The sequence below is a fragment of the Microtus ochrogaster genome, unplaced genomic scaffold, assembly GCF_000317375.1.
Source record: "Microtus ochrogaster isolate Prairie Vole_2 unplaced genomic scaffold, MicOch1.0 UNK11, whole genome shotgun sequence".
In the NCBI taxonomy this organism is placed as follows: Eukaryota; Metazoa; Chordata; class Mammalia; order Rodentia; family Cricetidae; genus Microtus; species Microtus ochrogaster.
Window position 1 is genome coordinate 1,380,204 of NW_004949109.1, and position 26,616 is coordinate 1,406,819.

General features: G+C 45.4%; 1 protein-coding gene across 5 annotated transcripts in view; it reads right to left on the bottom strand.

Annotated features, from left to right (window-relative positions):
• Positions 1–1,995: 1,995 nt before the first annotated feature.
• Positions 1,996–26,616, bottom strand: part of Pik3r1 (phosphoinositide-3-kinase regulatory subunit 1) — an 83,307-nt gene continuing 58,686 nt past the window's right edge. For 2 of the 5 annotated variants that reach the window (XM_005366567.3, XM_013353554.2), the window contains exons 5-16: positions 20,713–20,844; positions 19,744–19,945; positions 19,468–19,547; positions 8,557–8,656; positions 7,660–7,758; positions 7,246–7,426; positions 6,912–7,037; positions 5,762–5,904; positions 5,389–5,565; positions 5,227–5,295; positions 4,567–4,737; positions 1,996–3,321 (exon numbers count right to left, since the gene is read on the bottom strand). In XM_005366567.3, the coding sequence (XP_005366624.1) occupies positions 3,132–3,321; positions 4,567–4,737; positions 5,227–5,295; positions 5,389–5,565; positions 5,762–5,904; positions 6,912–7,037; positions 7,246–7,426; positions 7,660–7,758; positions 8,557–8,656; positions 19,468–19,547; positions 19,744–19,945; positions 20,713–20,844 (1,670 nt within the window). In that variant the 3' untranslated portion in view covers positions 1,996–3,131. Of the gene's footprint in view, positions 3,322–4,566; positions 4,738–5,226; positions 5,296–5,388; positions 5,566–5,761; positions 5,905–6,911; positions 7,038–7,245; positions 7,427–7,659; positions 7,759–8,556; positions 8,657–10,253; positions 10,936–11,128; positions 11,217–12,355; positions 12,500–19,467; positions 19,548–19,743; positions 19,946–20,712; positions 20,845–26,616 lie in introns of those variants that run through there. The other 3 variants (XM_005366569.3, XM_026788972.1, XM_005366568.3) reach the window with 3 other exon arrangements.

A 26,616-nucleotide genomic window follows, 5' to 3' on the forward strand; every position in this document is an offset into this window, starting at 1 on the left:
CTTTATAAGAAAACACAAAGCAACACCAAAGGGAAAGAAGACCATACACATATACAAGAACTGCACTAGACATCTGCTTGGTATGCACTTGAACTTGACTGTGGATCTGCGGGGCTGAAAAGTGTACTGGAAACACAGTCCATGCACATATACATATATACATATATCCAGGGCCGTGAAGTTGCCAAATGTTGCAAACATATGCTTGCTGCCTTTTCATGTGGTTGTGACCACTCTGGTGTGGAACATGAGGTCCCAGCCCTCCCACTTCTATAGTCTAGCTCAGCCTGTTCGCAGCTTAGTGTCAGGCTGTCTTTAGGATGTGAGAAAAACTATGTAGGCACACTTACAGATCAGGAGTGCTGTATCCATCTACACTCACGGGCCACTCGATGAATGCTTCTGGATGCCTGCCCTGATGGAATCATGGAGACGTAATGACCAAACGTCTCTAAGGACAGAGTTGGTGGGCGTCATGACAAACCTGTCATCAAAAGGGCCTTCAGCAGGACAGGTGTGGCAGAGCTCCCTCTTGTAGAGGACAAATGACTTCTGCCTTCTGACGATGGAAAATCTATTGTACCCAAGTTCATGAGATGAGATGGTTTTGAAAGTCATCTTGCAAAGAGTGTTGAAGAAAAAAAAAAAGGTAACAGAACTTGTAATGAAATGGCCAATTTCAGATCCATTTTAAAATTAAAACAAAAGTTATTTGCATTTGATAGCATACATGATGTGCTATTGAAAGAAAGAAAAGGAAAAGAAAAGAAAGCAAAGTCCACCTGCAAACCTAGCTTACAATTGACTGTTCAGTCGTATGTGACATGGCAGAATGCTGCCACTGGAGGTTGCAAAGCCCAGAGTAAACCCAGGGAAATCATCAATTGTCTGGCAATAAGGGCACAGTCAGCTTGGAAGAGTCAAGTTTGCAGGCTCACGGTTTGGCTGACCGACTTCTGCTTGAGAGGATGAGCAGTGGCTTCAGAGGAAGAAAAACAATACGTTCTACAGACCATTCACCCAGCCACTAGGTTGCAAATTCCAAAAGGTGAAAACAGCAACATTCAAAGACACGGAAACCCTTCACCTCAGTCTCGAAAGGGGAGAGAAAGTCGTGGGTGCATCTGATATAGAAAGGGAACGTGAAACTCAAGAGATGGCCTTTGAGTCTACCAGGGCCGTGACAGTGACTTTGGTTAGCCTCCCCTCTTCACAGCACATGACAATTCCCGACAAACACGCCAGCTTTCACACACGTACATCAGGGTAGGGAAACTCGACTCTTATCCTAAGGATGCCACCACCTGCTCCCCTTCCTCACCGTGAAGTACAGCATGCACAAAGATGTGAGTGAGAAGAACTGCCATTTGTATCTCTTTTACCAATTTCCACAAAGCACAGCGACCATCTACTCGGGTCGGCTCGCTGTCCGTTCTAAAGTGAATGGAGAGCCAGGAAAATAACAAGCGTCCGCCTAAAAGGATTGTTTATCAGACCATGCTTTTGCTGAAAGGAAGGGTGGCTGGCCGCCGTGACTAGTCCAATATTAAAGAAGAGAAAGAACACATTTTCTAAATGCAGGGGTTCAACCTTGAAAACCAGTGCGTTCAACAACAACAACAACAAAGAGAGCACGTTCCAGGAACCCCCAAACAAACTCAGCACATCCTTCATGAGAAGGGAGATGCTGGCCAGCTGCACTGCATGGAGTTATAGTAGGTCTGGAGTCGCTGTTGATGGGTAATGCCTACCACATTCAGACGGGGAAAGATGGAGACAAGCAGCCTCCCTTCTTCAATAGTTCTTCCCTTCTCTGGAATCCCGAGAAAGTGCACACCACCTTACCCCCACCCCCACCCTGGTGACAACCCGTGGCTACCTTCCCCTCCAGATTCAAGAAGTTCACAATTCACTAAAAATAAACATTGCCAGGTACCGTAGTTCAAGAGTCTTAAAACAACACTGTTGGACTCAGCAATACTTTGTCATATCATATATCATTTTCTTTTTCTTTTTTATTGAATAAAGCAGCTTTGAAGCTTATCAGGCCCTGCCCAACATTTAGTCAAAAAAAAAAATCTGTTATGAACTTTTTAACCTTGGGCTAACAGCCAAGTACTCTGTACAAGAGAAACTGTAAAATATTTCATAGTTTTAATTCTTAAGCCGTTTACCTTTCTGGCATCCTGTACATTTCTTTTTTTTAAAAAAAAAAAAGTAAGAATAACAAAACAAATATTAACAAAAACAAGAAACAGTATTTTCAAGCAACAAAAAAATCGGGATGAAGGAAGCTTATTCTGAAGGTGTATTTGAAACTGGTAACAACATAACGAAAATGAAGATTTGCATAGCGCTGCACGCTTAGCCTTCGGCGAAACAAAACAGAAGCTATTTGGTATTGATACAAATCCATCTATTTGATAGTTAGTCACCCAATATTATATACATATTTTATATACTGAATGTCATTTTCAAGTCCCCTTGTCCACACTCATGTTTTTGTTGTTGCTTTCACAAGTTTTAAGCAAGACATTTTCCGGTGTTTCTGTTTTTCCTCCGAACATACCATGTCGGTGTTCTCTCAAAGTGTCCCGTGGGAGCAGATGCGCCTCTCTGCTCCATATCGTTTGTCCATTACAAAGGAAATAACCCACAGTGCAACATGTCTGGGTTCACCACGCCCAGCGACACCCAGGCTAACCCAGGCTGGACCAAGCGGTCTCAGGCGCAGGCTCTTCAGCCCTGTCTACCTTCTGGTCTCCAAAGTTCCAACTTGTAGCTGGTAAAGCTTCAGAAAGCATTGACAAGCACCATGGTTAAAGGCCTCTTTGTCCCTGCATGGAGAGATTTTTGCATTTCTTTTTCTCTGTGTGTTGGTTTGTGGCTTTAAATTAAAAAAAAGAAAAAGAACAAGGTTAGAAATGTCTAATCATCCAACATCCCTAGGCTGCTGGGTCTTCCCCCGACTTCTTTTTGTCCAAGAAAGCTCGAGTCCCACGTGCAGACAGCCGGCTTCGTTTCTGCAGCTCAGTTCACAGGTCGGGCTGGAGAGAGAAGCCCTTGGCTTCCCAGAGGCCTTGGGTGGCTTGAAGGTGAGGAACTGGAACTGGATCCAAGGGCAGCGCGCTTCATCGCCTCTGTTGTGCATATACCGGGTATGCTAGTGTGACGTTGAGGGAGTCATTGTGCTGCACGAGGGACGTGTGTTGGTAATGTAGCACCAGCTCCTTCAGCGAGCTGTACAGGTTGTAGGGCTCAGCAAAGCCGTAGCCGGTGGCAGTCTTGTTGATGACGCAATGCTTGACTTCGCCGTCTACCCTGCAGAGGGGAGAGGGAACCAGAAGAGTCTTTTGAGCTGGTCTCAGACAATCTGGAATGCTGCAGGATATTTTTTAAAAATGTCATCATCATCATCAGGGAAGGGCACAGTGAATGGGTCTGTGTCCCTCCTGGGGAGCCAAAGCCTCAAAGCCACAATGAACTATTACTGGTCAAGCCATACACACAAGGGCTGATCCTCTGGGCCTGCTTCACTGGACTGGACAATGGTTAAATGGTTTAAAGGAGAGAGGGGCATCACATGTCTTAGGGTGCCTGTGAGATATGAGATGAGTGCTTGATAGATGCGTGGTTGCATGTTACATTTGGCAAGCATGTGATAGGTGGCAGTTTCCCACCTCCTAGGTACGGATAGCACTGTCTCTGTGAGACCACGTTCTAGCTCTCCTCCAGCTATGATCACCAGGTCTCATTCAGGCTCTCCTGGAAACGTCATCATAGCTCCCCATCTTGGCATTTATTCTAAATTCTATTCTCTCATTCTCCTGTCCTAATCACAGTTCTCCCTCTCTCTGTCTTATAGGAACAGCTCTTACATGAAGCAGTGATTGGGCATAGAATATAAGGCACTTGTAGTGTCTTTCCACACAAGAGGACATTCATTTCTTTGTCCCAGTGATGCTTGTGGCTCTTTTGATTGACTCAGGGTCTCCATACATAGCCTCTGCTGGTCTCAGTCACTCTGAGTGCTAGGATTACAGACGTCAAGCTCAACCTTCAAATTTTACTTTTCAAAGTACTCCCTAAACTATTATGAAATAAAACGAACTAGGCGACAAGACAGAACTATGCCTCCTTCTGCATGTATCTCTGCATGACCGCAGTGGGGTCCTACCTCTCTCCTTGCTTTGGTCAGTCCCTGAAGGATTCCTTTATCTATTTTTGGCGATGTTCTCACAAAACATAACCTTGAATTCTAATTCTACTGGCTTTTAGAGGGGTGGGGATAGTGGGAAGGTATGGCCACTTCTGTTTATAATTAAGATGAGGGGGGAAAAAGACCTCAAGACATCTAGGAATTAACTTGTCCCAATATTGGAACCCAAGTCCCAGCTGTCCTACTATATGGTGACAGGTGTCTCTCTGTTAGGTTCTTAATGGATTCATTTGTCTGGCTAGACCAACCATAGTATGATCCTCCAAGGTTAACATGCTTTCAGATCCTGATCTTTCAAATGAATAGATGAAGGAAACATAACGAGTATGTTTTCTGGAGCTACTTACACCACAGAGCAGGCATAGCAGCCCTGCTTACTGCTCTCCCGGACAAGAAAAGTGCCATCTCTCTTCCCTCGTAATAGATTCTCGGCTTTGTTCCGGTTGCTGCTTCCGACATTCCAAGTCTTCTCATCGTGGTGGGGCAGGTCCTCGTCGTCTTCTACCAGTGAGTACTGGCTGTCCAGGCAGAAGCAAAGATGAGTGAGAGAAGGCGGTGGGAATCCTGGCCTGTCCCAGGGTCTCCGCCTCCTCACCACCCCTCCCCCAGGGTGAATCGCTAGCAGAAGTTATTACTATCTCCATCTTCAATTTGGCAATCGCCCTTAGGTACCTGGGCAGACAGTACTGGGAAGACTGTCAGTGCTCAAATAATTCAAACCAAACATATACTTCACCTTCAGACGAAACTAAACATAATTGTTTTTCTCTCATTGTTCCAAAAATATTTGGGGACTTTTTTTCTGAAGCTCAGGGACATCATTATGGACACAGAGTCAATTTACACAATTATGGGGAAAACAAAGAACAAAATGAAACAAAAAACAGCCCCGTCTCCCTGGGCTCAACTTTCCCTTTGTAAATCACTGGCTAAAGCTACCAAGTTTATACATTTTCGCTTGCCAGATGTGCTAAGGCTGGCTGCCCCCATCCTCGGTAGCTACTCACTCTTCATTGTTTTCGTTGCCCAGCCACTCGTTCAGCTTCTTCTGCCGAACACCTTTCTGCGTTAGCCACCTGAAAGAGGTTTGCAAAAAAAGAAAAGCCATTGAGGACTCGTCTTTGATTTTAGCCACTGTCAGTTCTTCGGGCTCTGTTTCAAACACTTACATCAAGTATTGGTCTCTTGTCTTTCTCAGCTGAATGAGGTCTGGCTTAATGCTGTTCATGCGCTTGTCAATCTCACGATACTCAGCTGCCTGCTTCTTCAAGTCTTCCTCCAGCCGCCTCCTACTGTCAATGATCTCACTGATGCGAGACTTTAGCTTATCATAATTATGCATAATCCTGCAGGCAGGAGAAAAACATATTGCTAAGTATCTGGGCATACCACGCAAGGTTCCCCCCAAAATTTAGGAAGCTTTGGGTATTCCATCTTAAAATTGCTCAAATGCCTGGAATGGGGAGCATCAGTCTGATCAGTCTTAAATAATTTTTGTTCCTTCTGTCACAAGGGTACAGGGGGTGCTCGTGGTTCATCTACCTTTGAATTTCTTTCTCGTTGCCTTCACGTTTAAACTTTTCTATGTATTCTTTGCTGTACCGCTCCTGGGTTTGGCATTGCTCTTCAAATATTTTTATGGTTTCATTAAATGCTTCAATAGCTGTTCTTTTCATTTGAATTTCCTGCAACACAAGTTTCATAAGACAATGTCATCCCTTTCAGAACACGACTTCTCACGGCGAGAGACAAGCTAGCTAGTGATGTGATGTAGACGTGCTGCTGGTTGGTACAGGCTTCCGTGGGCACCATCAGCTTAGTTACAGGAGCCCTCTTGGCACCTAACAGCCAGGATGCTTAAGTTCCTTATTGAAATGATGCCACGGCCACGCGGGGGCCATGCGATTTTTCTCATCAACTCCAAATCATCTCTAAATTGCTTAAGCCCGATACAACATCAATGCTATGTAAACAGCTGTGCTGTGTTGCTTAGACAACAGTAGCAAGGGGGTGGGGGGTGGGGAGAAATCTGTACTGTACACCTCAATACAGGACCAGGAGATAGGGAAAGCTGGCGTGCGCTCTGTTTGCTGGGCTGAACGGGAATTCACAAACTCTAGTTAAAGGATATAGAAACAAACGTTTCTTGTGGAGAATTCTGTCTACCTTCACTTTTTAAAATTACTTCTTTTACTTATTTTTTTTTTTTTTGAGATTACAGTATAATGATTTTCTCCTTTCCCCTCTCGATACCCTCCCGTATACCCTTCCTTTCTCTCTTTCAAATTCATGGCCTCTTTTTTTATTGCGTGTGCGTTCCTAAATATGTAAAGTACAACCTCGTCAGTCTTTTCAATTAATCTTATTTATATCATCCATGCTATTTTCTCCTCTGGCAATTAACACAGTGGACACAGTCACTTCTCACAGCAGAGGGGATGGATATGAAATTTCTATCCCAGGGTTTGGACAAACAGCCATTAGCAGTTCTTATTAAAGTCCGGCCTAAACAGAAGTCTCGAGTCAGGACTAGTGTTGCATGGGCTGAAAGCTCCCAATGGCCCTGCTAGTTAGAAGAAGCAAGCCTAATGTGGGATTCTTATACGCATGGGCTCTACAGAAATGGGTTAGACACAATTCTTCTTTTGAATCTGACTATAGCATGTACTAGTCCAAACTATCTTAAACTCACCTGGGACGTACGGGTGTATTCCTCGTATAATCTATCATATTCCCGACTTTTTTCTTGAAATTGAGTATTATATTCATGTAATTTTTTCCCTACAGCTTCAATATTATCTTCTTTGACAACTTGATCCTGGAAAGGTTATACAAGGGGGAAAAACTCAGTTGATAAGATATTTATTCCAGTAACAGTCCTTACTGAAACAGCAAATATGCTATCTGATTCAGCCATTGTGAAATTCCAGTCATGGTGTAAAGTTTGTTAAAAGCCAATTTCAAATCATTTTCCACGCTGGAGAGTGGCTTGGCCCTGTGCTCCTGCGGCGGGAGGATTAAATTACCTGCTGGTATTTGGACACCGGGTAGAGTAACTTCACATCCAGCTTGGGGTTATACTGAGCGAGAGACTCACTCCGGTAGTGGGTTATTAGTTCAACCACCGAGTTGAAGGTTAATGGATCAGAGAAGCCATATTTGCCATCTCGGTGAAAGATTTTGATTAATTTGTTATTTCCTCCTTTCCTGTAAATACAAGAGAAAACTAATGATTATTAAAGTTTTCTGATGTAGTCGGGTTGAGGGGGGGCTCTTAGAAGAGGGAGACAGGAGTTGGGGAGAGGGAAAAACAAGCATCTTTCAAAATTCTATAATGAAACCCATTACGTTATGTGCAGGTTTAAGGAGACAGAACTCTAATGAAGAAATGTTTTCATGACACCCCATACATCCCCATTACGGCTACCTCCCTGGCTCACCTTAGTGTAAGAGTATAATCGCCGTGCATCTTAGTAGACGCGTCTCGTACCAGAAAGGTCCCATCCGCTGTATCGCGGAGCTTTTCGTTCACTTCTTCCCTGGAATGAGCACAATGAAGGACCATGCTTACTTTTCAACTTTGAAAGACCACACACTTACAGACAGACAGACAGGCAGACAGGCAGGCAGGCAGGCACACCATTTCCCCTCCTGCACTCAGGATTGCTGTACCACTGGGCCATACCCTTAGCCTTCACAGTCACTGAGCAGAAAATCCAGAGGTCCCACATCTTACATCCTCCTGTCCTTGTGGGGTCACTGTCGCTATTGCACATAAAACTAATGAACAATTTCTCTTTGCTTATACAGAAATGTCATAAATTCATCCCACTAAAAATAAGTGCATGACACCTACACTTACGTATGCATACACCCATTTACACTATTGGCAACTCTATAAAACAAGGATTTTTTTCCCCCTTTTAAAACAGTTTCTGATAAATCGGCCCAGAAAGTCATAGTCCACAAAGAGGCTCCTCCAGCCCACTCACTAAGCACTCGAAAAGCTACAAGGGTTTATGAGGGAAGCAATAACCTGAATTCCTAAAGTCCTGCTCACTAGAGAGAAAGCGGACAGTGCTCTGTCACCCTGGGAGCTTCCCTGACATCTCTGTCCACAGGGAAGCTTCCTGGGTATTTAATTTCCTGTGTCATCCAGCACCTACACTGCTCTGGTGCTCGGTGACTTTTCTGGTCGTCTTTGGAAGAGAACCAACTATGCTTCATGCTTATGTTGGATGACATCCTAAAAATGGAACTCAGCAAGCTGGTGCTTTCTGTTCCCTTACTGGAAGCCTCCCTGCATCTGGTGGAAAGGCAGAGTCCCACGGCCTTACCTTGAGATGTCTCCCCAGTACCACTCAGCATCCTGTAGGGACATGTTGTTCATGCCGTTGTTGGCTACAGTCGTGGGCTTGGGTGGCTTCGGGGGCAGTGCTGCAGGCAAAGGGGGAAAAGAAAGTTGTTTGCCATCCTGACTCCAAGTGCACGTTTCAAATTAGGATCGCATCTTTTCAGACGAACAACATTTCATTACAGCAGCGAAGAGTAAGGAGGAAGTGGTTTCATTTAATTTTATTAAAAATGCACAGAAATTCTATTTTCAGTTAAAAGGCAGTTGAATTTCCTAAGACATTCACAGTGGTAGAGGGGTGGGGGAGAGCACACCAGGGATTCACAATTCCACGGACCACAGCAGGTATTTGTTTTCAAAAGAAATCTCAGAATATGGTTTAAAAACAAAAACTGAAAAGGAAAAAAAAGTAGTGCAGGAGGATGGGGGGAGGACGACACAGACAGACAGACAGACAGACAGACAGACAGACAGACAGACCTAGAGGTTAAGAAATAAATAGGACTGGCTATGGGAGAAAATGTCAATGCTAACCAAGAGTCGACATTTCTACCTCTGGGTTTTAGCTGTATTAAAGTTGTGTGCTCAGGCAGCTCTATCTAAAGAAAGTAACTAGGAACATCTGAGCAGCAGAAATAACAGGAGTTGGCTTTCCTTCCTTCTCCTTAATTATGAAAGACAAATTTGGTTGCTCTGTCCTGCAGGAGCGCAGCAATCACATTTTTTTTTAAGCCCTCATTTTACAGCAGTGTGTTTTAAGAACTGGGTTTCTCTATGTTAGTTCTACGTTAGTTCGTCAGGCATGGCTCTTGCCAAAGCCACTTCAGGAAACTCCTCTCTGAACTACGTCTCCTTAGTCTTCAGTTACCATGCTGCTGGGGGGACACTGTGCTCTACACGTTAGGTTAGAACCCCGATCCTCTTCTTCAATGTCAAATCAGTGTGCACGTCCACAAGGTGACAACACGCCCTAGGCATTTCTGAGTTTCCCCATTGAAGGGAGGGCTGACCCCAGAGGTGCCAACCAAAGGAGCTAGGATTTTTACCTAAATCTGATACCACTAGCTTTGAAAGCACTGTGACTGTTTCAATTTATGCCCCCCAGAAGATTTCGGGTGTCTAGCAAGACTTTCACAAAGGCGAGGAAAGCCCACTTCTTTTTCCATTGTAGTCTCTCGGCAGGAGAGCAAGCAAGTCTCCAACATCTGATTTGCAAGCCCTTCAGGTCAGCAGACCTGAGTTTAAGTCAGGGCTACCTCTCACGAGCTTTCTCAAGCACCCGGCATCATCACAGCAAAGTACCACGCTGCCAGAGTCCACAGCCAGCAGAGCAAACAGCGCAAAGGACACGTCCCCTTAATTAAAGGAACAATATACAACAATATAGCCCAACCTGCCAAGGAACATAATTAACAAAGGACGCCAGCAGCGGAAAAAGTGGAATCCAGTTCCCAGCCAGCCGTTCAGCAAGAACCAGCTTGTATCACATACAGCCCAAGCTTGCTGCTATAGTCAGTCTGTTTAATTTTAAAGTTCTAATCAGACTAATTTTAAACCGTGAAACAAATTAGTAAAAATAGCAACCTCGAGAGGATCTGGTAACAGCCGCTTTCCAAAAAAAAAAAAAAAAAATTAAAGTCAGAAAATTAACTAGCTTCTCCATTAATACTGCAGTATTACCTGGTGGGTCCATTTCTATATAAAACATCAAGTCCGTGCCACAGTTTATATCTGTCTTGGCACACTCTAAGTCCAGGTCTTCCATAGTCCAAACCGTGGTGTACATTTGTGCGAGAGTTTCCTCGGCTGTGCTCAGTTATAAGAAAAGAGTCCGGCTTTCTTTGTAATGGTGCCTTGGAATTCATTTTAAAACCTATACGGGGCTGCACTGTAACCTATTACATCACACGCCCCAGCCAATCAAGTCAGAAAAATGTCACCAGACCACTCCTGCTTCATCGGTTCTCCTGGATGCCAGCTTCACACGGCCCCAGCCTCTCTCCGAGCGCCTGCCTCCATGCCACACAGCTGCAATGTCTGCACGCTCATCGTTTCGAGAGGTGTTTAATTTGCCTGCTCTCTTCCAGCAGTGAGTTCTCTAATTCCCTTTTATTACTCCCTGCAGCATGGTACATTCCGCAGTTGGCAGACTGACAACGGCTGATACATCGGCAGCTTCTAGCTCAGTCCCTCTGTGCATCTGGGCTTAGAGATAGCCTGGCTAGTCCGCGGTGTAAAAATCTTACAGAGGCATCAAACTACAGCCCTTCAGCTCTATTTTACAGCCCTTAGATATCGCTCCTCTATGAGAGAGGCAGAAAGGATCAAGCGCTCTGAATATTTAAGACAGTCTCCCACAGTTCTTAAGCATAGCCATTAAAAGGGGGAAGCTAAAAGACAGTGCTCAGACAAAATGCCTCTACCAGAATATCCCAAGGTCACAACGAGGCTTTACAGAATAAATCATGCAAACTCAGCACAGGAATGAAGAAGCCTATTATTTGCAGAAATGATAGCATTAATGGTCCACATTGGTGAGTTTCAATGTTTCCTACCTAACAAGACTGGACAATGAGGTGCTTCTGCCAAAATAAGAGGCCATATATCAGAAGGCAGAGAGTTCAGGTGCTCTCTGCCAAGTGGCTCGCTCAGGAACCCATCTCACTGCTAGCTGCTTTAAAAAAAAAAAAAGGTGATGTAATCTCTCTCTCTCTCTCTCTCTCTCTCTCTCTCTCTCTCTCTCTCTCTTCTCTCTTTAGCTCAGTACCTTACTTGGGGGACAATACCCCTTAGCAGTGTTCAATATAAACAAATCAATATCTCTACAAATCTAAGGATTTAGTTTGGCTCTTTCAATCCCTCTGCATGTGATTCTGTCTTCGCAACCGGAGCTTTAACATACACGGCCACCGAATCTCTTGACATTTACATTATTGTGGAGGGTAGTGCTCCAATGTGAATGAGGCTTCATTTTAAAAAACAAGAGTGGGCTCTGTAAGGGGGTATGCTATGCACCCGTGGAAGACTGATGGACACAGAAGCCCCTTTAGATTTCCACCACATTTGGAATCACACAGTATGAAAAGTAGAGCAAGGCATTCTCTCTTCTGGCTGCTGTCCACTCGAGTCCCCTCCCTAGGGCATTTCTGCCTCATTGGAGACAGCAGCAGACGCGACCCTGTTCCTTCCAATTCACACTTCTCTATCTGCCTACAAGTTGAAGTAAATCTAAACTAAAATTTAAATCTATCCTAAAATTCAAATAAAAATGATAAAAGTCATGGTGAAGTATGTCCTTAGAAAAGATGGAAAAAAATAATAGCTGAATAAAAATGTTGAGTCTTCCCCAAAAGTAAAGGGACAAGTTCCCTTGGCAGTATAACCAACCCATGGATCACCCCGAAAGGGCCAGTGTGCAGTACTCCTACAAGAAGCCTAGCTGCAGACTGCTGCTGCCATGTGGCAAGGGGCCCCAAGGGGCAGGCCAGAGAGACAGGTGATTTTCCATGTTCTCTGCAAGCTCTGGCTTGGTCCCAACTTCCTGACCCCCACTCTCTAAACTCCAAACCTAAATGCCATCTCTTCCCCCCTACAGTGTCCCCCGCCCCCCTGGAGGACAGAAGGGAGTGTCTCCCCCTAATCGCCCATCTGCTCTCCCCAGGCGCACACACTCCCACTGCACACACAGACACTCACATACATCCGCTCCAGTCAAACTAGAGAGGACGGCTTGCAGATAAAGAGCCCGGTGAGGAGAAGTGCGTAAATGAAAAGCGACTTACTTTGTAGGTTATGCATTTCAGCGGTTTCGCTTTGAACTGCCAGTATCCCACCGAGAAAAAAAAAATCCAAAGAAGCTGTTCTTCCACCAAGTGGGCCCAGCCCCCGAGGCTCCCCCGCCCGCTCGGCACCGGCAGTCTCAAGCCTAGCAGGAGGAGAGCGCACGCAAGGCGGGGGCGCGAGACTCTCCGCCCGGCCGCCGGCTCCCCCAGGCTAGGCTGTAGCCGGTCCCTCCGCCCCGAGCCCCGCCCCGGCAGCTCGTCCCCGGCTCCGCAAGCAGAGACCCCTGGGTCGCGCAACTGCGCAGGGGAAGAAAGGAGCTCTGGCGGACGCTCGCCCGCCCGTCTCGCTCAGATAAAGATCGCGGCTTCATGATTAACTTGGGCAGGTTCAAATATTTGCTGAGCTAGGGATTTGGGGAGGGGGGAGGGGCACCCAAGTCAAAGTTGTCATCAGGCTGACAAGTGACCGAGGCAAGACTAACTTGCTCATTTTCGCCCTGGAAATGAGAAGGGCATTGTAAGGGAGCTCTGAAAATAGTCCTCCCTGGTGGCCATGGTGCCTGTATGTGCAGGCAGCCCCCGCTCCGGGGGCTCAAGTGGCCCGCAGTGAAGCGGCACAGGAAATGGCCCAGCTAGTTCAGCAAAAAATAGAATCAAAGCCGCGTTTGTGAAGGCCTGAACCTCTCGGTACAGCCCAGAACAGGGTGCCTCACTCTTGTGTCCACCTCCTCCCACACATTGGCACCGTTGGCCCCGCAGCAGGTGTATCAGGAAAGCCCTTCACAGAGAGCATCGTACAGGCACAAGGGCTGGCAGCCCCAGGAGGGCATCCTCCTTGCAAGCCCAGATTTTCAAGAGGTCAACTTCAGCTCACCTTCAAGGTCCTAGGACTTTCTAAGAGGTGTGTTGGCCCTGGGTTAACTGCCAGCTGGGCGCGGCAAAGGATAGGACAGAGAAGGACACACCTTCCTTCCTGTGGATTCTAGTCCTTTATTTGAGAAAGTTGCAACTAACTAGGTTTAGGGTTGTTGGCTGGCCAGAAAAGAATTCAAATCTTTCCCTGGGACTTTTCCATTGCATAGACACAGAGGCCTCTCCACTTTAATCTTTTGAACCAGAAATAAAATGCACAAAGCCTACAAACCCAAAACATAACAGTAATTTAGATATTACCCCAGGCGATTCCTTCATACTATAGGGGAGGAAAAACCCCCAGACAAAAAGAACTCCAGATTTTTGGCACTAAACTCCATTCTCTGCTCTTAGCTTCCCATGATCGAGGAAAGTAAAAATTGATAAATTGAATTTACTTTCTTTTAGGCCGCATGAAAAAAAAATCATACTTATAACAAAACTCTGGTTTCCTGGTTTTCTCCTTTTAGCTTAAGAAAAGTAAATTTGCTTTCTTATATTCGTGCATTGCCTTGCTTTTAAAAAGTGGCCCTCTGGAAGACACAGACACTGTGGTTTTTTTAAGCATACCTGTCTGGACCTACCTCCTAGAGAGATTGTAACTCTGAGAGTCTCAAAACGAAAGTATCTATGGTAAAGTAGTACACTCCCCAAAAAGCCTTCAAATAGCCACGAACACCTTGTTGCAAACAATTTCCTCGCAATGTGCACAATCAATCAGCTACCAGGGACTCTACCATGGGGCTGCAAGTGTGAGAACAATCTGTCCCCACCGATAAGATTCATGCTCTTCATAAGTTTAGGGAGGGAGCCCTCTGCTGGCGGAACCGAGCAAATCACTCCTGCTTCAGAGAAAACCAAACTTTCCATTTCATCTTCTCTAGAACCAAGTCGCCCCACAAACTAATAGATATGATTACAAATATGCTGCTGGCTATACAAGTCACTAATAAACCAAAGGCACAGATGTCATGACACCTAGGAAATAATTTCCATTTGCCTGTTAAGCCCCTTTAAAGAAAACCTGTGCTTTCTCAGTGTCCCATTTACCTGGGACTGCTGAGACCCAGGATACAGGAAACCTTGTAAGTCTAACTGGAGGCTCAAGTCACCTTCTGGATGTTTCAAGCTAGTGTGCATCCCTTTCCTCGGGGGTTCTGTACAGCTCCCTCCAGAGGCAAAGATGGGCCATGATTCTGCTCTGCAGCAGAATGCACAGAGTCAGGAAATTTTCTGATTATTAACATGTGTTTGAAACTTCTGGGACATGGTTTCTGCCCTGAACAAGTCCTCTCCACGCATGGAGGGACCCATGGTCTGAGACCTGGAAAGCTTGCTTCTTCTCAAAGGACTCCGAGTGTCACTATTAAAGAGTAAAAGCCATGGAAAAGGAGGCAGCAGGAAAAAACTCAATGAATCGCAATCATTGACGGTAAAAAGGAATGAGTTCCTTCATAATCTTAACAGAACACAACTTAGAAAGTAGGGCCATCCAGTAGGAGGTAAATCTATAACTCCATGTCCTGGGGTCTCAAAGAACACACACTAACAACGAAGAACATCCTCCAGTTAATAAACAAACCCAGGTTTACATATGCAAAAAGTCAAGAGGCAGGCTAAGGGCTTTTTGCAAAGGCATGCCCACTGTCTAAGGGAGAAGGGAACTCTTTCCCCAGTGATTAGGGCCACCTCCCCCCACCCATCCTGTCCCTTGAGAGACAGAGAAGGCTGTGCCCTGAAAACAAAAGTAAAACCGTCCGCCAGCACATGCCCAGAGCTCACAACGCTGGTGCAGACTTTGAGTAAAACTGGCTGGTCTTAATGGGATGGAGCTGGGCTCTCCCTCCATTCACCTTTACCCTTCTCTCAGGCTATGCATCTTTCTCAAAGTTTCATTCCTTACCTTTGAAACAACTCAGGTCAGACCCTATTTGAAATCCAATGGGGGGGGGGGATTGAGAGAAAAGTAAACCGTTTCCCCTTCTTAGCATTTGCTTGCGCCTCAGCAGAAAACCCAGCCCAGAGCATTTCAAACACGACGTGTGAATTACGCTCTTCAGGAGAGATGTTTTGCAATGTGCCAGTGGTTAAAAATTAACTCTGACAGGTGTAGGAGGACAGGGGGAGAAAGAGCCACTTGTTGCCTTCTCCAGGCTTGAGGGTGCAATGTTAGACTCCAATTATGCTACATTAGCATCTCTGAATGCGTCCGTGAAATCCAAAATATGGGCGGTATTCAGAGGTACCCTGTGTTCACTGGACCTGTTCCTACTGTGGCTGCCCTGGCGAGATCAGTTTAGTTCTCCATGTCTGGGCAGTGTAAAAGAAATTCCAGAAAGCCTGCCACTCAGCTTTAAACATATTGAGGACTTCTTGCAACAGAGGAATGGCAAGCTAACAACAGAACTGTGAAAACACGCTCTCTGCATCACCTGGCCACACCTGTGCCTCCTTCCATAAGAGCAAGAAATCTTTACCTCAAAGGGCCGCTGGGTGCACAAAATGAGCTGGTTTCTACAATTTCTTTGAAAGTCCAAGTTTATCAGTGTTATGAGTATATTTGGAGAATTATTAGTCTGGGCTCAGATCTGTAACTGGAAGGGATCAAAATGAGAGATAGCTTTTGTCTTTGCCTTTTAAAAATGTGGCCAAACCGATTAAACTAACAGTTTTGAAAAAAGCCCACAGGACAGTTGAAGAATAGGGAACAGGGAATCAGGAATACACACACGGTGAATGGGCCGTTTTAACCTGCACAGAAGGCACACTGGGGCCTACTGGGACACAGATGAAGTGGATGGCACAGGGGATGCTGTGCACAGTTGTACATGCTGTGCACTGTGCAAAGGCGCATTGGCAAGGTAACAGGGGGAGCAGCACTGACATCCAGGCCACTCCACCCACCAAGCCACATGGCTTATTTATGTCAGCTCATATAATCCTAACAACCCTGGGAGAGAGCAACCCATTCTTCTTTCCACGGCGCATCTGATGAAGCCTTGTTCCTGAAGCTACCCACCTGGCCCTGCGGCCCGTTGTTCCCTGTTGTCCATAGGCTCTTCCCTCAGGTTTAGCTCATTACATTCTAGAAACTTCGGAAGGCTTTTTGACTGTACACTGAACACAGCCCCATGATTCGAGATGGTTCCAAGAACTTAGGTATACAAAGGTTGCACACAGGACAAGCTGGACCCAAAGGTAGCTCCTGGACAGATCTCCCTGCGCCATACACTGGTCAGGTAGCAGAGCAAGCCTCTCATCTCTGTATCTTCAGGGTCCCAGTGGTACCTTATAGCCCTGTCACCTAAAACGTGGCCTTACGTCAGCGCCTGATGGGCCAGTTTGCAGAAACACATTCTTAAGGGACCGACCGCAGTGTACAAATGTCCTTTGAGTGCACACAACCTAAAGATGAGGCTCAAACACTCTGATTAGCTGGCTTGCTGTCCATCTGCAAATCAAAATGCTATTTCCCTTTGTTCCACTTAGAATTGGACCCGGTTTTCAAGGCCCTTTTCAGGGTGTATTCTTCCATGAACTTATCTATTCAGTTACCCCCCAAAAAGTCATCAACTGCACCTCCAAATCTCTGTCTTAGAAGTGCACTCCCAGCTCGAATTTAGAGGCTGTTTTTAACAGACCTTATTTTAAGATGATATTTTGGCCTCAGGTATCGGCCTCATCTTTCTAACTGGTAGAACCCAAAGAAGCCAGAGACACATCTTTCTAACCCTGGTAGAACCCAAAGAAGCCAGAGACACATCTATCTGCCACACAACAAACACCTCCTTGTCCTCCTCACTTACAGGTCCTTCAGAGTGGCAGCTTAGATAAATGCCTGATTTATGAGCATGCACTGGAGATGAGTTTCCAAAGCCCTTGGGGGCTCTTGCATGCTGGACTGGTGGGGAAGGCACTGGATTCCCACCGGGTTGAGGAGGTCATTTCTTTTTCTGGGATACCCTGCCAATCACAGCGCTGGAGCTAGCCTGGAGCCCAAAGGTGTTCAGGATGAAGGCACCTACCTTCCCCTACCCTCTTGTGGGTGGAGCGTGAAATGAGAACCTCTGAGACATCCATTTAATCCCAAGGGACCTAGACAATGCTCAGAGTGGCTGAAAATTACCGCATGAAGTGAAAAATGGCTCAGATAGGGCTTAAGAATTACTTGGGTTTAATCCGTTTTCTTTCCTTCCTTCTTTTTATTTTTTTTAAGTCTGCACAAATACTGGGACAATCCAGGATGTTCAATCTTTGTCATCCTCAGCAGCGGAGCTGACGGAACTAATCCTGCTTTGAAATTAGTACTCCAGTTTCTACGTGGGGGACTGCCATGCTCTTCTGTGTATTAGACCACGTCATGAGAACGGCGGGCGATGATACACACTTACTTTTAGAAGTCAGTCCGATAAAAGACATTTAATCCATTTATATTAAACTCCCAGCAGTGAAACACCCCTCCCCGCCAAACAGACAAATAAGACCTTAGTAATCAATTCATTTATAAAAGTCCCATCTGGATTTCAGTGTCCCTGTCACCTGCCTGATGAGGTCAGGGAGTGAGTGTTACAGAGAAGGCCATGATGACCAACTCCTCAGCTCCCCTCTCCCCTACCCCAAGCCCTACAGGGCAGACAAAGCAAGCTGTGCTTCTTCTCCAGGGTGCATCTCAGTGTCAGTCAGGAGGAAGTGAACAGTTGCCGCTGAGCGCTTTGGCTGGGGCCTGCCTATTCTTGGTGCCCCTCTTCCTTCCTAGCCTGTGTGGTTAGTCTCTGCGTAGGCAGTCCAATGGCTCACAGCCACATCCAGGCCCCACTCTCATCCTTACCCACTGTGGCCAAAGGCAGTTTCTGAACATAACCCAGGGCTCCTGAATCCATTATCCAGTGCACTCTGTCTACAGCTCCAGGTATCCCCACTAAACGCTGTTTGCTGCGGTTTGGAACCTTTAGAAGATACCACGCTTGCCTCCTCTATGATCATGCTCATGCTAGGTACAGTAGTTTGGGTCAGTCCCACAGAAGCCCTTCCAAAATCTTGCATCTTGAGCACTCATCTATGTCCAGTCATTTCAGGGTGGAGTTTGAGCCCAAGCCCTTTCCTCTCTCAGTCTGCTGCATCCAGATGCAAAAAAGCATAGCTGGCCATGACAAAAAAGCCCAGCCTGTCGCTCTGTCTCAGTGGCTACTCACCCAGCCGTGCTAATCTGTATGAATTACCCACCACAGAGAGCAGAAGCAGGGTGCTTGGGTTTAAAAGTCTAGGCATACATGAAGAAGGCAAGCACAACCCCCTCCTGGCCCTGCAACTATACTTCACCTACTAAGGGCTGACTAGGAATCTAAAGGAGCAGCCCTGTGTGCTACTAGATCACAGGTTGTTTGGACTCTCTAAGCTTTTCTAGGTGTGTCAACACCCTCCGCCCTGTTCAGTGAACAGCTAGAAGACCATCTGGCTCGCCCCAACTGCAGTCAACACTGCTTTCCTGCTGCCTGTGTTGTTGAAAGTGTTTGCTTTGACAGACATTTCTCAGCATAGTCCCTTCCAAAACACACACTCCAAAATACTTTAAATTATATAGTAATTATCAATCTCCCCCCACCCACTTTATAAGTATCAGAAAAACCCAAAAAGAAGAAAAAAAGTCAACAGCTAAAACGAACTCCATAAATATGCCTGAAGCATAAGAGGTGTCGGGGTCCAGAGAGCTCGCCCTATGCTCATATAAGACAGAAAGGTGGAGGCAGGAAGGAGGCTTGAGGTCAAGGCCAACCTCTGCTACAAAGTGAGTTTAAGGTCAGCCTGAACTACGTGATGAGACCTTGTATCGAGCTAGTAAATTTAAGGGAAAAAAAGTAAGACTAAAACTAAGATAGCTTAAATTTTGCAAGAACTGATATGTACCGCATAGCCCACCACTGTTATTTTTCTGTGAACCATAAATTAGCATATTATTAAACATTACAGTTGTACCAGAAACCTGCATTCATTCAGAGGAGATAGAAACCACTGTTTCTATCTGTATGGGCCTCCTTTTGTAGCTAAGGAAGAGAGAACACAAGGGTTCAAGCATTTGCTTGATGGTACCTACACATAGCCTTACTCTGTTTCTTGTATTCATTATTTGTTTTTAAAACTTGCATAAGTACAAAGAAAAGGCCCAAAAAGCCAAGTGACCGTCAAATATTGCAAAGCCTTACCTGGTGCTGGCTGTCGTTCATTCCATTCAGTTGAGATTAAAATCTCTATCACTTTTATGAGGTGTTCAGTATTATCAGAGCTGCAAATAAGAAAGGTGGTTCGTGAGAATCGTCCTTCCTAAAAACAATACCGTCTCCAAAATCATCCTACTGATGTGTGTGGACCAAGTCCCCATGAGATGTGCATCTGTGGCCAGGATCTTCAGATACCCTTAAATAGTCACTAGGGCCACTCCACCCCCACCATACCCCCAAACCTTCTCATCTTTCACTTACCTGGATGCTGGGAATCTAAAAAGCACAGGGCTGAAAATCTCAGAGAGGACTCTTGTGTTCAAAAGATTTTTGCTGGAGGCTTGAGAGAGCTTGAAGAAATGCTTAAGTAGATACTGAAGCGTAAGCCAATATTGATGAGGTATATTAGGCGACCTAATGAGCTTCTTCAACAGCTGGATGTAGTCTTCAGGGCTTTGTACTTCTACAAGTTACAGAGAGAAATACAGGAAACAGAGTAAGGCTATGTAGAGGTGCCGACGAGCCAATGCTTGAACCATTTCAAATCTCTGCTGTAGCTACCAAGGGAGGCCCAGACAGAAACCTTCAGGAGAGGCACCTAGGACCTTTGCCCTTCTTATTAAGAAATGCATTGTGAGAAAGTAAAGATCTCCAGTCAAATGAAATACAAGAAACTCTTCTTGTAAAAAAACCACAAAATGTTCAGGGTGTGCTCTCAGAAGCCTGGCCTCCATCAAGCAGCTCCAAGCCTGATTGGCTGCCTCCTCAGAGCATCAGATAAGGAGCACAGGTTAAACTTTGAAGGTCACGAACCACAATTTCCTGTCCCCAAAGCACTGCACAGAGCTCTGCTCCTGATGCTGAGTGCTCCACCCTCAATACGTTTCATTCTGGGTGTGCAGGGCCGTGGACAAGAAGATTCCTGGCCGTGCATTCTAGTCCTAGGTCTCTGAATCTGAGAATAAGGCTTCCCAACAGATCATGATCAGAAGCAAATTAGCCAGTTTAACACATGGGCAGACTTCTAAGCCAACACAAGTCTAAGTCTCTTCTGTCAAATACTCAGACGCTGTGTGGAAAAGGAGGGAGTCTGGGGTGGTGGCGAGGCACTGGGAGGGCAGCTTAGAATTTTCTCAATGCCTTCTCCTTATACACAGCACTTCACAGAACAACAGACCTATCTACATCTCGGTCACCTGTACGGGAGAGGTCTGGAGAGAGAAGGCTCACCTTGGGCTAACGACAACATTTCATTGTAAACAGCTACTGGAATGACAGGATTCGGTAAGTCCAAGAGATAGCGTTTGAAAGCATCTGCTAACACCTGGACATCAATCATCTCCAGGTCCACTGAGGCGGCATCTAGGAGAGAAGTCATTGAAGAAATATTTCAGGCGTTCATACTTCTGTTGGGCCAATTTTCAAAATGTGGGACTTTAAAAAAGACACAGGGAAGGAAGCAACGTGAGGGAAACAGAAATTAGGGCTCAGGAAAGACTGTTTCTCATAGGGCAGGCTCCTGAATTTTGGAGAGAACAGCTTTTCTTCCCACATAATAAGCATCCAGCATGCTCAGACTTTAGCTATCATGCTGGTACCACTTTCCTTAGCGCAACAAAAAATAATAACATTATTACCGATAAGTTAGTGTCCTCCCTAGTGGCTGTGTTGGAACTCAAAGTCCCAACACTCCATCGCTATTTGGAGATGAATCCTATCACAGGTGATCAGGTTAAACAAGGGTTTAGAGTAGACCCTGAAACCAATCTAACTAGCATCAGTGTAAGAAAAGACAAAGTCCCAGAGACACCCGAAATCCGTGAACAAAGGAAAGGCCATGTGAACAGACACTAAGGGGCAGTTGTTGGGGAGTCAAGAAAGAAGTCTCAAAGAAAGAAAACCTTCATCGTCTTAGATCTACACACACACACACACCCACACACACACACACACAGCCAATGTTCCCTCAAACCACATTAGGAAGATGAAAAATGAAAATTCCCAGGTTTTCTCAAATCTGAACTGATAAATGCTACATAAAATTCAGCCTTAACAGGATGCTCAGCTAAATATCAAGATACTTCAGCATTTGAGCAATCAGTTTTAAGATTACCTATAGAATAATCCAAATTGTTCCAGAAAGCTTCTCCTGATGCTGCTATTATCTAACCTGAGAGCATCCAACTAGCTTAGAGAAGAGGAGCGAGTTTCTCTGAGAAATCCATCTGCTAGAAAGGAGGTCAAGTCATCCAGGACAGGGGTAGCAGTACTCCAAAGCACTTTTCGGCACAGCTCTTGGGGTGGGGAAGGAACTGAGGTCCACTAGAAAGCAGGGGCACCAAGAACAAGAGTGACTGAGGGCATCCATAAAAGAGGGGCATCTGGCAAGGAGAGACCAAGAGGAGAGTTATCTGGGGAGCAGTGTGCTCAGAAGGTGGGCTGACACTACATGTTTTTTAACTGTCTTCAGTTCTGGCACTGAGGGCTCTGCTGTGAAGGAGCTATAAGGAGCAAGATAGTATAGTTATGTAACTCAGTGTGTGGCTGAACTGGGTGGTGTCTCGGAGATGAGAAAATACCAGAGTCATGCTAAGAAGTTTCTACGTGAAGAGAGGACAGTATTTGGGCTATCCCTGAAAGATGGCCGTGTAAAGCAGGGCCCCTTCAACTGTCCCCCTTTCAATTCAAAACGAAAAACAAAACCTTTGCCTATTCATGATCTCTTTGTAGCCAAGTAATTTTTATATGACCTGAACTATAGAGGTCTGTAAAGGCATGCAGAGCAAATAATTATTGAAATTATAACGCAGTCTGTTTTAAAAGGATTCTTAGGTACACATATAATTTTACCATTGATTAAAGGTGAAGGCTAACTTGCATACTAATGAGAGATTTCCTTGTTTATGCTTATACAGAATTAAATCTTAGCTTAGTATTTGATACTGTAAGATACAGAGCGCTTTCAGTGCTTTTCAGAGCTAATCAACATTTTTATTTAAAAGTTATGAACAGGGGAATGCTGTTTTGCATAAATACGTGATCCAAAATGGCAGAATTGTGTCAAGGGCCGTTCCAAAACTTCCTGGAAATTTTGTTCTAACCCCAAACCAAAATTTATTTTTTAAAATAAAAACTCAAATCAGAAACTCAAACAACCGTTTTCACAAACAATTTTACGCAATCCAACCCCAAAATATACTAATGTATGTATGAGAATATATTTAAGTGTGAGGTATGCGTGTGGGTAAAAAAGATACACATGCTGAGGAAGGATAATAAGAAAATTCATATCAAAGTCTCCCATAATTCAATCACAGTGTTTCTATGGAGAACTTTGTATGTATGGAGAACCATGACAACTCAGACCCTACACCAGTGTTGAACCTGACGGCATGGACAGCATGCACAGTACAAGGTACAGAGGTTTCAGGTCCCAAGCTAAAGATACGGTGGAAGTGAAGGACGGCACGCGGGTAAATGCCGCCAAACGCCGCCAAAAACATCTCCGACTATTACATGTTTGGTTTTCACTTAAACTTTGATTAGAAAACCTTCTATTGTTGTCAAACTCTTCACAGGCACCACACGCGGTTACCCGACCCTTTATGAGAAATGACCCACGCACGGAGAAATTGCGGGCTGAGTCTGGGCTGAAACTGAGGTAGAAAAGTTTTTCCGGACACATCATGACATTAAGCGGAACTCGTCCCATTAAATAGCCAGATGTAAGTGACCACACCTCATACTCTCAGAAAATCAGGCTAGTGTACAATACACATGGGCCAGGCCAAGAAAACCCTGCAGAAGTTGAAGGATACGGAGATAAAACGTGTTGCTGAAATATTCTAAAGGACTAACCAGACAGGGCCCATTCTAACCAGACACACCTCAGTCTCACAAATATGCAAGGGCCATACTGGGCCTTTGTGTAAAGGGTCTAGCCTGAAACTAGGTCATTATTAGTGACATGGTATAGTGTTGATTAAGATTACATGGGCATCACTGCAAACTCCCAAAGAATATTTGAAGCTTCTGGCCCCGCTAGCTGCCGCCCTTGTGGGCCTCACTTTCTATCTCTTTGCCTTGAAAGTCAGTGGCACCTGAAAAATATATGCTCCACCATTTGTCGATATATGTAGACTTCTAGGTGCTCGAGACACATGGCCCTCTCTTGGTGCTCTTGCAGGGCTGATGAGAAGTCCTTTCACCAGAAGACTTGGCAAGCAGTTTGGCAATTATGTATCTCACATGTCACTTAGGGGGCCTTGAGGACAGAGCGTACCTCTCCCCCTGCCTCTCTAAGCAAGAAGCATGGCAAATATTTTAGGTCTGGAGCCATTAGGCTGACGCTCACTCCAGAGACCTGAAGAACGAACGCAGAGTGTGTGGTCTACCTAGTCTTTACAGTGTTTGAATGAAATTACATATGCAGGTCTCGGGATAAACTCACCACGTGTCAAAGGCCACAAGAGTTGATGACGGAGTATATTTGGTTTTATTTATTATTATTTGTGTGTGTGTGTGTGTGTGTGTGTGTGTGTGTGTGTGTGTGTGTGTGAGAGAGATGGGACTTCCCATGTGCCCCAGGGTTCCTGACTTGTGTAATACAAGTTACGTCTTCTGTGTGAACGGCACCCTGGCAGCTCCTAGACACCCACAGTTGTCTTGGTGAAGAGAGAGGGTGTTCCGTCATTTCACTTTTCACCGCACTACCAATGGGTAACCAGTTCCTTCGTTACCACGTCAGCTCCCTGGGAGGCCCCACCCCCAGTCCCCAGCCAGCCAGCCAGCCAGCCACCAAATGATCTCTATCTGGTGTAGTGGTTCCTAGGGCGTGGGGGTAGAACAGATTGCAAACTGGCACTATCTGGAAACATTCTAGACTGTCGTGACTCGGGGGTGGATGCTACTGGCACCTAGTGGGTAGAGGCTGGGGATGTGGCTGACTAACCAGCAGTGAACCTGACACTCCTCATCGGTGCATCACATCCAGAGGGCCAGGTTCAGACAGCCCCGGTGCACGTTAAGAGAAACACGAAAATGAGCCAGGAGGAAGTGTTGACCATTAAAATTCAAGGAAGATTAAAAGAAGCGGGGAGGGGCGAGAAGGGCAGGGACAATCAAAATAATCTGGATATAAACCAGGGCTTTGCCGCTCGCTCGCTCTCCCACCAAATCATGTTAAGTGAATTTGCTTAACTTGTGCTTTCTTTACTGGAGACTTAGCGTCACTAACACTTCAGAATTAGGCTACCATGAGCGGCTGCAAAAGGAGCATTAAGAGAAGTGGACTGCTTGCCTCACCTCTGTCTGGCATTGAAAATTTACGAAATTGTTCAAAAGCCAGCAATTTTTTTGTCAGGGGAAACGGAGGTTTCCTCTGGGACATTATAATAGCTCCAGGTATTGAAAAGTCTACAACCTGGGGACACTTTTGGCAGATGCACTCCCAAGGTTGGATAGTGTTTGCTCTTTTGTGGCTATGAAAATGTGTCAAGTTTTCTACATGTGAGTTTTGGTGGCAATGAGGAAGGATGCTGCCCATCAAAATATATCATTGACGTGAGTGAATCTTGGTGGTTTGCGCCAACTCCTGAGTCGTGTGAAAAAAATAATAAAAATAAAACTTTTTCCAAAGCTAATGTGGAGCATTTTGTACTGGTCACATTAAAAACCTCAACCACAACTTTTCACAATTCCATCGGTTTCTGGTGTCTTCACATTTCCTGTGACTTTTAGCAAACATCCAATTTTACCTTTTATTTTGTTCTTGTAACCAATACATGTAACCCGACTTCAATTGGCAAGGCACAAAATTCAGTATTTCCTTAACGCCCTGGTAAGGTTGGTAGAAATACAGAAAACAGAAAAGGCTCTCACTCTGGACTTTTCCACCAGCCAGCATCTAATGAGCAGATTGGCGGAACACACAGAAGCCCAGAGGTACGCTGCCCTGTGTCTGCTAGGCTGAGCTCAAGGGACACAGGAACTGGAGTTGAGACATTTGCTTGGGTTCGCTTCAAGTGAAATCACTTGCTGATAAGCATCTAGTCACACACTTTTCTCTAAGAAATGTCTTTTGTAGAAATTCCCTAAAATGGCCTAAGCCTCAAGCTACTTCCCACTTCAAACAGTTACTTTGTAAGGGTCAGGTGGGCATTCCCACGCCAGCATCCTTCCGAAGGGGCCTTGCCCAGAACAACATAGGCAACTCTTTCATTTAAATATCCAAATTCAGGTAAATAATATGAGGTAGAAAACCACAAGAACAAGAAAGAAAGAGAGAGAGAGAGAGAGAGAGAGAGAGAGAGAGAGAGAGAGAGAAAGAAAGAAAGAGAAAGAACGAAAACTATAAATGAATGAAGGATTTAAGACATTCTAGAAGTTGGCATGAGAAGATAGCTTCCTGGGATGAGGGCAGTACTTTTCCCTGTATGGAAAAGGAAAGAGGAAGTCACATAAAGCCACTATTTGGCAGAGTAAGTTACTGTATCCTAAGTAACGGTGTGCGGAGCTGGCTGCTGGCTCAGGAGATCAAACGTCCTCAGTTTTTCCCAACTCCACATTCAATGATATCATGTTAGCATGAAGTCAACCACAGTGGGGCTATTTACATCACAGGAAGGGGCTAATACTCTCACCCCATAATTTCCCTCTGCAGAAAGTACGGTCACCATTACACTACTAGATAAACACCCAATGCCATGATGTTACTCGATGGACATATGGCATTAGAAAGTCAGCAGGTGAGCAAGGAAGAAAGCCAGCAGGCCAGGTGGGAGGGAAAGAGCCCGAGAAGGGGTAAAAGGACACCAGGAGACAACTGTCAAATGACGCAGGCTTAGAATATTTTCAGGTGACCCATATGAGTAAGAGCTTACCAAAAGCAAGGCTGAGGAACATGGCAGAGATAGCGTCTGATAAATGCCAAGAAATTGTTTCTGAAATTCCTGCAGAACCCAGGGGCTCACGTGCCGGAAAAGGTTGAGAGCTCACAGCTTACACTCACACACTCACACCTCCACTCAGGAGCCACACAGCCAAGGCGTGCACGGCTAACTTCACTGAGCAGAGGACACTGTGCAGGTTTGAGGACTCCTTTGAGACTTAAGGTGTTGTGTGGATGGGGGTGGG